Source organism: Chiloscyllium plagiosum, chromosome 27 (genome assembly GCF_004010195.1).
Source record: "Chiloscyllium plagiosum isolate BGI_BamShark_2017 chromosome 27, ASM401019v2, whole genome shotgun sequence".
Classification (NCBI taxonomy): domain Eukaryota; kingdom Metazoa; phylum Chordata; class Chondrichthyes; order Orectolobiformes; family Hemiscylliidae; genus Chiloscyllium; species Chiloscyllium plagiosum.
This window is the reverse complement of record NC_057736.1, coordinates 23,738,942-23,751,208: the sequence shown is the minus strand read 5'-3', so window position 1 is coordinate 23,751,208 and position 12,267 is coordinate 23,738,942. Positions and strand designations below refer to the sequence as shown.

Sequence of the window (12,267 nt, the reverse complement as noted above, 5' to 3'; positions counted from 1 at the left end):
AGACCAAGCAACATCCTGGTAAATCTCCTCTGCACCTTTTCCAATGCTTCCACATCCTTCCTGTAATAGGGTGACCAGAACTGTACACAATATTGCAAGTGAGGCCACACTAGCATTTTGTATAGTTGCAGCATGATATCACAGCTCCGGAACTCAATCCCTCTACCAATAAAACCAAACGCACTGCATGCCTTCTTAACAGCACTATCAACCTGGATGGCAACTTTCAGGGATCTATGTACATGGACACCAAGAACCCTCTGCACACCTACACTACCAAGAATCTTTCCATTGACCCAGTACTCTGCCTTCCTGTTATTCTTCCCAAAGTGAATCTCCTCACATTTATCTGCACTGAACTCCATTTGCCACCTCTCAGCCCAATTCTGCAGTTTATCCAAGTCCCCCTGCAACCCGCAACATTCTTCTACACTGTCCACCACTCCACCGACTTTAGTGTCATCTGCAAACTTACTAACCCATCCACCTATGCCTGTGTCCAAGTCATTTACCAAAATGACAAACAGCAGTGGTCCCAAAACAGATCCTTGTGGCACACCACTAGTAACCAGACTCCAGGCTGAATATTTTCCATCAACCACCACTCACTGCCTTCTTACAGAAAGCCAGTTTCTAATCCAAACTGCTAAATCACCCTCAATCTCATGCCTCCACATTTTCTCCAACAAACCTACCATGTGGAACCTTATCAAAGGCTTTACTGAAGTCCATGTATACCACGTCAACTGCCCTACCCGCATCCACATACTTGGTCACCTTCTCAAAAAACTCAATGAAGTTTGTGAGACACGACCTGCCCTTGATGAAACCATGTTGACTATCTGCAATCAAATTGTTGCTTGCTAGATGATTATAAATCCTATCTCTTATAATCCTTTCCAAAACTTTTCTGACAACAGAAGTAAGGCTCACTGGTCTATAATTACCTGGGTCAGCTCTACTGCCCTTTCTGAACAAGGGCACAACATTTGCAATCCTCCAGTCCTCTGGTATTAAACCTATAGACAATAATGACTCAAAGATCAAAGCCACCGTCTCTGCCATCTCCTCCCTAGCTTCCCAGAGAATCGTTGGATAAATTCCATCCGGCCCAGAGGACTTCTCTACTTTCACACCTCCTAGAATTGATAACACCTCCTCCTTATTAACCTCAATCCTTTCTAATCTAATAGCCCATATCCCAGTCTTCTCCTCTACAATATTCTCCTTTTTCCTGAGTGAAAACATGAAGTTTACATACTTTACATACAAGTTACCTCAGGAGGAGTCTTTCATGATCTTATGGCCAAATCTTTGGGTTTGAGGCACATTTCAGTGTTTTCAAGAAATTCCAATTTTCCTTCACACTTCAAACTCCTCTGCAGCAAAACAATGGAGGCTGGTTTTTGGTCAAACTGCTCAGCTCCAGGACATCACTGTGGGACCTCCTTAGGAACCTTCCTAAGTCCAACCAAGGAGATTCAGCTGTTTCATTAATGAACTTTACTGTTCCACAAAGTTGCAAAAAGGAATGTTTGCTGATGATTACACAATGCCTAGCACCATTTGCGAGTACTCAGATGCTGACCCACTTTATTTTTAATGACGAAAGACCTAGAAAACATCCAGGCTTGGGCTGATAATAGCAAATAACATTTGCAGCATAGAAGTACCAGGCAATAGAAAGCTCCAACAAGAGAGTGTCTAACCATTACTCCTTGGTATTCAATAGAATTTCTATTGCTGAATCTCCACCGTTGGCAAGAAACTGAACTGGACCAGCCATGTAAATACAGAATCTTCAAAAGCAGATCAAAAGCTAGGAATTCTGTGGCAAGTAACTCATCTCCTCTATTTCCAATTTCTGTCCACCATTTGCAAGGCACATGGCAGGAGTCTACTGCATCGTACTCTGCTTGCCTGGATGACAGCAACTCCAAAGATATTGAAGAAGTTTGCCACCATCCAGTACAAAGCAGTCTGCTTAGTGGCATCCCATCCACCACCTTCACCAGTTTTTCTCTTCACCACCAATACATAATGACAACAGTGTGTACCACCTACAAGATGCACTGAGGTGACTCAGTGAGGCTCCTCTGCCAGCACTTTCCAAGCCTGTGATGTCAATCACCTAAAAGGGCATCAGATAGATAGGAGTGCACTACCTGCAAATTTTCCTGCAAACCGTGCACCATCCTAACTTGGAGCCATATCACCTCCTTCACTGTTGCTGGAACAAAACCTTGGCACTCCCTTCCGGACAGCACTGTGTTTGTCCTTCACTGCTAGGATTACAAATGTTCAAGAAGGCAGCTCACTATCACCTGCTGTAAGGCAGTTAACCATCAAGGCTGGATGAGCCAGTGATGCCTACATACCATCAATGAATCAGATCTTCATCACCAACGCTGTATCCTACCAAAACGGTGGCACGGTGGCTCAATGGTTAGCACTGCTGCCTTGCAGCGCCGTGGATCCAGGTTCGATTTCAGCCTTGGGCGACTGTCTGCGTGGAGTTTGCACATTTTGTGTCCGTGTGGGTTTGCTCCAGTTTCCTTCCACAGACCAAAGATGTGCAGGCCAGGTGAATTGGCCATACTAAATTGTCCATAATGATAGGTGCATTAGTAGGGGAATTGGTCTGGGTGGGTTACTCTTCGGAGGGTCGGTGTGGACCTGTTGGGCCAAAGGGCCTGTTTCCACTCTGTCGGGAATCTAATCTGAATACTGCATTCCTTTTTGCTTTGCTTCACTTAAATGGCTACTTGGCCGGTTACCAAATCAGAAGTCAGTTAAGGAGTCCAATATTGAAGTTAAAGAAGAATAATTCTGAAGGAGAATCAAATTGGACTCAAAAATCTAAGTCTGCCTCTCTCCACAGATTCTGCCAGACCAGCCGAGTTTGTCCAGCACTTTCTGTTCCTGTTACAGATTTCCAGCATCTGCAGTACTTTACTTTGTGAAGAAGAAGAGCAAGTCTAGCTTGAAGTCAACCAGAAAAATGAACAAACTATTAGAAATCGTGGTTGGTTGGAAAAATAAATCATACAAATACGCCAGAAAGAAGTAGAGACTAGAACAAAGTAGAATGTGCTGTGAGGCACTCTATGTTATGTGTTGTATGCAATCCAACTGTAAAGATCTACATTCTGAAAATTGTTACAGGTTTAAATTACTCTACCACATGGTTCTTCTAAGAACGGCAGAATACGTAGCTGCATACCATACAGGCTTTATCTTGTGGAACAATTTCATGGCCCATAGCATTAGAAGGTTTCTGATCAGTCAGATGAATCCCTTCAGCCTTCCTGTTAACAAGTTTGCTTCACCCATGACATCTGGATTACTGCAGCACCTCCAGAAATTGTCAGCATTGTCACCAAATGAAAATGTAACTTGCAGCAGAGAGGGTCCTACAGAATATTGCTTCAATACCTTTGAAGTGCTGTTTGATGCTTTGTTGAGTTTTTTTTTTGTGTTTGTTCATTTTACAATCCCTGTGTAGATGACAATTTGGTAATCCAAGTTGTGGTTGGAGCGCTTGGAGAAAATATTTTTATGTGATTCTGAATGAAGTGACTGCCTGTAGCTACTGAAACCCTTCACCATGTAAACCAAAAGCAGTGGGTAAGGATTTATTGTTAGAGATGATTCATGAGTAAGCTCTGGATGACTATAAAGGTTTTTTGAGTGAGTCTGCTCACAATAGTACTGCTTCCAATCCCCGCACAATACACTTTCCAGTGAGAAGGCAGCACAAAAAAATTCTTTAACCAATCTATGACCTAAAATCAGAAGCTAGCTAAGAGCTCATTTCAGACAAGATGGTGTCAGACTAGAATGTTTCAGCCGGAGCTCACCTGCTCCATTCATTTGTTTTTTTTTTCTCCTTTCCTGCTTTTTTTTTCTTCTTTTCCCTTGATGACGCCCTGAACTCCTGGCCTCAAGCGCAGACTTCCAGCCGGCGAGGCATCCTGTCAACCATCACGCGGGGGTCTACTGGCCAGACTTGGTGGTATCCCAGCCTGGCAGGGTCTTAGGTCGAGGCCCGGCATAGTCGGGAGGCTGGGTGCCAGCGTGGACTGGGCTGGAAGGTCTATTATTCTGATCTTTTTTTTCTCATTTATTCCTACAATCCACAATGCTGGACTTTTCAATTTCTTTATTCTTCTAACTTTTTTTTCCGAAGAACTTGTACTGAAGAATCTGTACCTAAGATAGCACCGTCAGTGGCATCTTGTAAACTTTTCACTGTACTCATTTGAGTACATATGACAATAAAGGTAATTCATGTACACAAAATAGCCCCACAAAGCCAAAGCTAGCTACAATTTATCTTACAATTGGATGACTGAGAAATTACTAATGTAACTGGCCAGGAACAACCAGCCTATCTGCAAGTTTTTTTCCAGCAAGAAAGCAGACAGAGACTGAGGGCCCTCAAAAGGACTGGTGCATCAGTAGTAGGAGTGGGTGGGTAGTTTAAAGCAAGCAACACAGTCAAGCCACTGCATTGTCATGACAGAGTCATTTCCAGTGCTAAACCAAGAATAGCTGCAGCTGGGAGCCTGTCAGCTCCCCTTGGAATTTGCAGACCATTAACAAATACACAATCCTTGGAAGGATTAATACACATCTCTAAAACAAAATGGAACATCATTGGGCAGCACTTGGGAAAATCATTCGTAGACTATTTCATTTATCAATATATTAAAAATTTTGAGTTTGGGTGAATTTCCTGCCTGCCCAATATGGAGAAGTGGTCATGTAATGATAACATCATTGGAGTAATAATCCAGAGGACCAAGCTGTTGCTCTGTGGGTATGGGTCCAAATCCCACCACAGTAAATGATGGAATTATAAATTCAGTAGATAACATAGAATCATAGAGTTGTACAGCATGGAAACAGACCCTTCAATCCAACTCATCCATGCTAACCAGATTTATAAATTAATCTAGTCCCATTTTCCAGCATTTGGCCCATTTCACTCTAAACCCTTCCTATTCACATACCAACAGATGCCTTTTTAATATTGTAATTGTGACAGTCTCCAACACTTCCTCTGGCAGCTCTTTCCATACACTCACCACCCTCTGCGTGTATGGAACGAATCCTTGTGTCAAATACTAGGTCAATTTAAAACAGTGTTTTCATGATCGGCTGGACTTCAGACCCAAACCCCTAGGAGACAAGTCGAAAAAGAAATGTTTCTGAAAATGGGAACAGAGTTTTTCTTGCATATTATTCCCACAGGAAATATCTTTGGCAGCATAGAGAATTTTAGCCCTGTCATTTTGAGTATCTTCTATTGGCAGAAGAGTGTAATAACAGTGTAAGAAATTTGTTAAGAAATTGTTTAATCTGAGATTAATGATATTAACTGAAGTTGAAAGTCATGTGGAGGTAGCCACGAGGAAATCATGATACCAACTTTTATAATGATCTAAAACTAAAAACGTGATCCATCTTAAAGCCTTAAAGTGTCTATTTATTCTCAAATATTAGTAGATCCTGAAGTTAGTTCCTTAAAATGCACCCAGTTCACATTTTTGAATGGCAGGAGGTATCTAGAGCCTTCAAACTTATACAATCTTAATACAGCAATTAATGTTTAAAAATGCTTTTTTTTTCAAAAGAATTGTGGTTTCAAGTAAATGTTGTGATTGTATAACTGGGACCATCTCAGATTTTGTCAGTGACTTACTATAGCCATTGTCTCTTTCCTAGTCGTCTGAGCACACGCACACAGAATGTAAAAGGCGTTGTCGTCGTTACACTGAACACTCTGTTTAAAGAAATAGAAAATGTTTTCTCTCTTTCAGAAAGAAAAGGGAAAACTCCTTCTCCTAATTTAAGCGACTTACTTTCATTTACCAGTGTCAAGTTATTGCTGCATTTCCTCCTTTGTCCTGTAGGTGACAAGTACGAGGTGCACACAGGAACAGAAGGCACTCCAAGTGTTGTGGTTCATATCTGTGAGAGTGAAAATGAAGATGAAGGTGCAGTTAAACTGCCAAAACAAAAAATAGTTCAAACAAAACGACCAGATAATGCACCAACAGTGAACAAATGAAGCGTCTGTCTACCTGCCTCCTCTGACCATATCATTTACTGCAGCAACAATTTAATGGCTGTTTTTTCTTTTCTTGAGGACTGTTTGTCCATCGTTATATGAAAAAAAGTAGTAATTTAGGTGATTTCCTAATAAAAGAACAACTGTAAGGATTCCTTTTTTGTGGCTTTGAAGCTTTATTCCATGTTCACCCAGTTTGGTCCGACCTCACCAGACACAGAATGATGTTGGCTGACAGGGGAACCAAATGGCAGGATTGCTTCCCTCTCCTCAAAAAGCTTCAAATCCATAAAATTGTTATGTAGCTTCAGTATTTGATCAAAGCTTTATTTCAGCCCTTTTCAGATGTGTGAATTGTAAATGTCGCTATTGTCTCTTTTGCAATGTTGTGTTCTGTATTCTCTGTCTTGAATGTTGTTCTGAACAAATATTGACCATAGGAAGCAATACAAAAACTGTTTGCATCCATAGTCTTGCAATACTTCAAGCTAATTAGATTCTAATTAGAGAAAGAGACCAAACTGTTGTGAAGTATTCTTCACCCCCTCTCCTGTATTTCCCCACGCCTCCCCATTTCCTTCCCAGGAACAGTGGTGAGGTGAAATAGTGATGCCATTAGGCAGCTCACTTTCACAATTGAAATGAATTTCAGATGATGCAGTTTGTGCTTGATTTTTTTGTCTTTTTAATAAAATCAATTCACTGGCAGAAATGAAACTGATGAGTCTGGAAAGGTGTAGCAGTAAGTCATGCTTGCATCTGTAGAGAAAGTTGTCATTGTTTCAGGCCTGTATGCTTTTCCAAAATTGCGTTTGCAGGTTGAACCAAGTTAATGCCACTCAATGAACAATGAGGCACCAATGAATCATGTTTGATAACCCATAAAGCTTTAAGGCAAATACTTTGGCATGATGTGGCATCTCATGGCAAACTCCACCCACTTCTACAGTTCTCCAATTTGACTTGATTTGTTCACTGAGTATTGCAATTTTTCATAAAAGTGTCTGGAGCTAATGAGCAGATCTAGATGATATGTTATTTGCCAAACAAAACACTTGCTCTAGCAATGATTTAAATAAAGAGAAGCATATATTTGCTGAGTAGTTTCTGCTCAATTAACATCAATTACCTCTGATAGTTCTTTATTGCATTAAAAATGAATTATACATTGAGTTATGTAATGTAACTACACAACAAATTAAATTTAAAAAGCACATTAAGTAGTTTTTAAAATGTGGAATTAGATAAAGTTTGTCTTAAGCAATGAGTTAAGAGTAGACTTCAGGATATTTGTTTAAAAATTCAAACTCTCTATACAATTTGCAAAGTATGCATTCTGTGAATTCTGAGATCAAAATGTTTTGATTTAAAATTAGGATATAAAGAAAACTTATTCTTACGGAATATTTGTGTAATATTAGAATTTCTACAAATGCAGGTTCTATTTGTCATTGCAAACAAAATTTGTGTAGACTATTTTCAATTGAATCTAGCTCTTGGCTTGAGTGGGGTGTATAGGTAATGCCTTAAATCTAATTTTAATAGCAATCTTTGTTATCATTCCGATTGTGTGTCAAGGTGGCTGCATTCATTAGACAAAAATTCTAATACAACGTCAGTAATGACCAAACCTGCAAGTGTAGAAGTTTAAACTGATCTTGTGAATTTTAAATCACTGTTAAAGCTTTTGGTTTTGACTATGATATTGATTGAATATTTAAACTGCTCAGATAGCCAGTTTGCAAAGCCTGTACTGGGTTCTATTGTAGATATTTCTATATCAATCTGTTCAAATGTGTTATGACATGCTGCTAGAGCAGGTGGGACTTGAATCTAGGCTTTCTGGCTCAAAGATAGGGACACTACTATTATACTACATGAATTCCAACCCCTGACTCCCTCCTAGGTTACATTGTAAGATGTTCAGTACCAGCTCCATAACAGCACATAAAGTAGCCTCCTGTTTTCTCTGAATCCCTTTATTTGTTGAGTCTGATATGTTCATTTCCAGTTTTTCATGGGAATCCCTTGTCCAAGGATTTCAATCTCATGACTTTAATTAGTGATCTGTTCCTGGCAGGAGAGATATTGTGTTCTGGACTGGATTTGTTTTCTGTGTCACCTCAACAGTAGGGAGCCTGCATAAGCAGAACATTCATCAGAAAAGGATCTCAATGGTTTCAACTCGTTTGGATGATCAGGGTAAGACAGCAGTAGCAAAGAAAATGCTGACATAGAAGCAGAATGTAAGGATAGCGCAAACTGGAAGACTAGCCTTTATTCTGATTGAGGAAAGATATTTACTACTTTAATGACCACATCATCTCAACTATGATTCTGTGTGCACTGTTTGATTGGTTGTGTGGCAGAAAGTGCAGAGGAGGACAGTATTTTTCCCTGGAAAGAGAACATTGTAGTAGCTGAATCCATCATCACTGTTCACGGTGTGTGCCCCTGTCCCACCTCCCCAATCCCCCGCCCCCCACCCCACCCCCCAAAAAAAGATCAAAAGGCTTAGCTGTTGTTATTAATAACTTCAATTTTGTGAACATAAAGCAAGATACTTACTGGTCTGAGGAAGGGTCACTGAACCCAGAATGTTAACTCTGATTCCTCCCCACAGATGCTGTCAAATCTGCTAAGCCATTCCAGCACTTCCTGCTTTTGTTTCTGATTTCCAGCATCTGCAGTTCTTTCAGTTTTTTGAAGATAATTACTCAACTAAAATTATTTTTGCACTGCTTTATGGAATATAAAATAATCTGTGTTCCAGTCTCTTGCAGAAAATGTACCTTTTCAGCCCCAGACGATCAGTGTTTACCATCAAGTGTTTACCATCTGGTATTCATATGAATAGATTGACATTAAAATTGCAATATTGCAAGGAAAAGTGTAAATTTAGGGCAATATTTAATGTAGGTGACGGGAGGTCTCACTCACCAGCTGAGAAGTGACTGGCAGTGCCACATTATCACTTTTTAGGAAGGCCCATTGCATTGTTCCAGGTAGGCACTGAATTGGGCAATGATGGGCTTTCCCTGGCATCAAGGACACTGAGCCAGAGGTTGGCAGCACTTCATATCTCAGCAAAACCACTGTGAAAGTGTGGTTGTTGCCATTAATGCATCCACCTGAGGCCCAAGGATCAGGGAGGGACCCAGGCCAGAGGTAAACAATGTCAGGAGGAGTATCACAAGGAAAAGTGGAAGGTGATCAGTCAGCAAGAGCAGGGGGTTGGTGCATGGTTTCCACCTCACCATCCTAGTGTTAGGTCTATCAATCATCCTGCCTTTTTTGGGCTTCCCACATGATAAGTCTCCCACTTCCATTAATAAATATCAGCAGCATTGGGGTGAGGCTCTGAAGTGGGCAAGGCATTTATTGCCTACTTAAGGGCCTCACTTCACAGTTTAACAGACGGTTATCCATGAGCCTTCTGCAATGAACTGAATTGGAGCAGCGAGTGGAAGGTGGTTCAGTTCCCATCCACCACTATTTGTCCTTTTGTGAAAGAAATCTGCCACCCTTACTTGGTCTGACCTTCATGTGACTCCAGACCCATAGCAATGTGGTTAACTTAACTGCGTCCAGGAGATTAGGGATAGGCAATAAACGCTAGCCTGCCCAGCATTGCCTATATTTCATGAACAAACTTTTAAAACATTAAAATAAAAACATACCTGCTGCCTGATAAACAACCAGCAACTAAACTCACCACAGAAATCGCATTAAATTCTATCCAAAGAATTGTTCATTGCAAGTATGTAAACAAGTGAATATTTGAACAAAATGAGCGGCAAACTTCAAGCAATTTAAACAATGATTCTACTTGTCCATGCATAGGAGGTACACTGGTCACTGTTAGAAAGGTGTTGGTGCTGTTTTGCCAGGCTACGAGGAGGTGTGTGAGAGCGGTACTGACATGTCCTTTATTCCCCCAAAAAACAAAGCGAAGATCAGTGACTTAAAGTTTGGATGACTACAGGCAGCAAATGAGCTGCAATGCATTGTACTGTTGATTTACCATAAATTTCCAAAATACTAAGTTCAATGTAATTGCAAGTTTAGGTGAGTATTGATTAATTACTGAAACTGGAAAAAGATGATGTTCTTTGCACCGTAGGAAAGTGGGATCCCCATAACTCAAAATGTGGGAAGTATTTGGCAACTAAAAATGTTTTATGTTATTAATTATAAAAAAAATTCTTCTTGTATTTAGTTTTTTTTTTGCCTCCAATGTTTCCTACAAGACCACATCCGTTTGTTTGAAAGTATATGACCATAAGATGTAGGGAGCAGAATTAGACCCTTCGGCCTATCAAGTGTGTTCCACTATTTGATCATGGCTGATATGTTTCTCAACCCAATTCTCCTGCCTTCTTTGCATATGCTTTCATCCCCAATGTGACAATGTATCCAGGTCAGTGCTAGGAATCATACTGAGTGGTGTCGGATGGAACTCATCCCCTTTTACAGATATGACTAGATATCTTCATAGTGAATTAGTGCACACAATTCTTTGAACACTTCAGTCAATTTTCCACCCCTGCCAAGGGTCCGTTCATTTGATGATATCTGCCTTGTTCCCAAATGAGGATTTCCACATATATTGATCCTGTGGCTGAATATTTTAATGGAGAATTGGAAGAACACAAGTAAAGTTGCCATGCTCCTTCCAAACCATAGGCTGCTCCGCCATTAGAGAGAGAGAGAGACAACTGGTAGTGATTTAACTTGAGGGTCACTATGCCTCGGGTGAGGGAAGAGGTTGAGAAGGTGAATCCTTCATGGTGTGGGAATGGAACCCATGTTATTGGCATTACTCTTCTTTCCATTCACCTGAGCTACCCCAAACCCCAAGTACTGAGTATTCGTATACATGTTTATTTGTTTTTATCTGAGGAAAAGCAAAAGTGATAAGAAATAAAATCTAATCAGTTTAGCAACTTCCAGAATAAGGAGAAAGTGAGGACTGCAGATGCTGGAGATCAGAGTCAAAAAATGTGGTGTTAGAAAAGCCAATCCAGTCAGGCAGCATCCAAAGAGCTGGAGAGTTGATGTTTCGAGTATCAGCTCTTCATCAGAGTTCTTCATTCCTGATGAAGTGCTTATGCTCAAAATGTTGACTCTCCTGCTCTTCGGGTGCTGCCTGACCCCCTGTGCTTTTCCAGTGCCACACTTTTCAACATTCAGAATAAGGCTACCTTGGATATAATTAGTTAGGTCCTTCGAAGACCAACACAACATTTGTCCCAAATGTGGCAGGAGATGTCTGTAAGGTACTGATGTAAAGACAAGAATATCTGATATCTCTTCAATGTGTTAACATGGGGATGACAGGAGGATGAAAATATGAGGCAGTTAATATTGGGAACAAAACTGGGAGAGGGGGAAAATAAATTCTGAAAATAAAGGTTGGGCAAAATTTAAATAATACTCCAAATTAGGCATTTGATGCAAAGTACAATAATGAGAATTGATACGCTGCCCTCTACTGTTTAAAATGTTTCAATATGTTCAAATAAACTCTCATTTGTATTATTGTAGCCCTGTTCTGAGAAGGATCCAAAAATCTTCGCTACATAATAGTTAAAGCTAACTTGCCACAAGTCCCTAAACCTCTCAATTCTTTAAATTATAACTTGTCTCTTTTGAAATAATTTTGTAATATTAGACTGGCATGGAATCCCAAGCACCAGATCGTGTTTGGTCCTCAGCCTCAATTTCATTTCTATCCCAAAATGTTACATTCTTGGACTCAACATTCTGGCTGAAATATTGGAATGAAGTTATGGTACAGAGTACTGAAGAAAGCAATTGTACAAAAATATGAAGGAGGAAGAGAATGACAAAAATGTCATCCATTTCATCATGCCAAATTAAAAGCCAATCTCATCTGTTCCTCAACTTCTCTGATATAACCAGTTACTGATTTGCATTTTTCAAAATATTAGCTAAGAGATAGAATATGCATCAGTTTTACTGATACACATGAAAGTAGAACAAACCTTTACATCTCTGATCAAAACCAGACCATACAGATGGGCTGATACTGACTGAACAGACTTTAAAACATAATGGCTGGGCAATCTTTGAAGTGTGAATCACCAATTCCAAATCAGAGTCTAACTTGAAATACAGCATTTAAATTCCATTACTTAATCGTGTAGATATATGGTATGACCATAATC

At 40.1% G+C, this 12,267-nt stretch overlaps 1 protein-coding gene across 6 annotated transcripts in view; it reads left to right on the top strand.

The window, feature by feature from the left end:
- Positions 1–11,102, top strand: part of rcan3 (regulator of calcineurin 3) — a 142,851-nt gene extending 131,749 nt beyond the window's left edge. For all 6 annotated transcript variants that reach the window (XM_043717672.1, XM_043717670.1, XM_043717669.1 and 3 more), the window contains one exon: positions 5,919–11,102. In XM_043717672.1, the coding sequence (XP_043573607.1) occupies positions 5,919–6,076 (158 nt within the window). In that variant the 3' untranslated portion in view covers positions 6,077–11,102. The remainder of the gene's footprint in view (positions 1–5,918) is intronic.
- Positions 11,103–12,267: the final 1,165 nt, after the last annotated feature.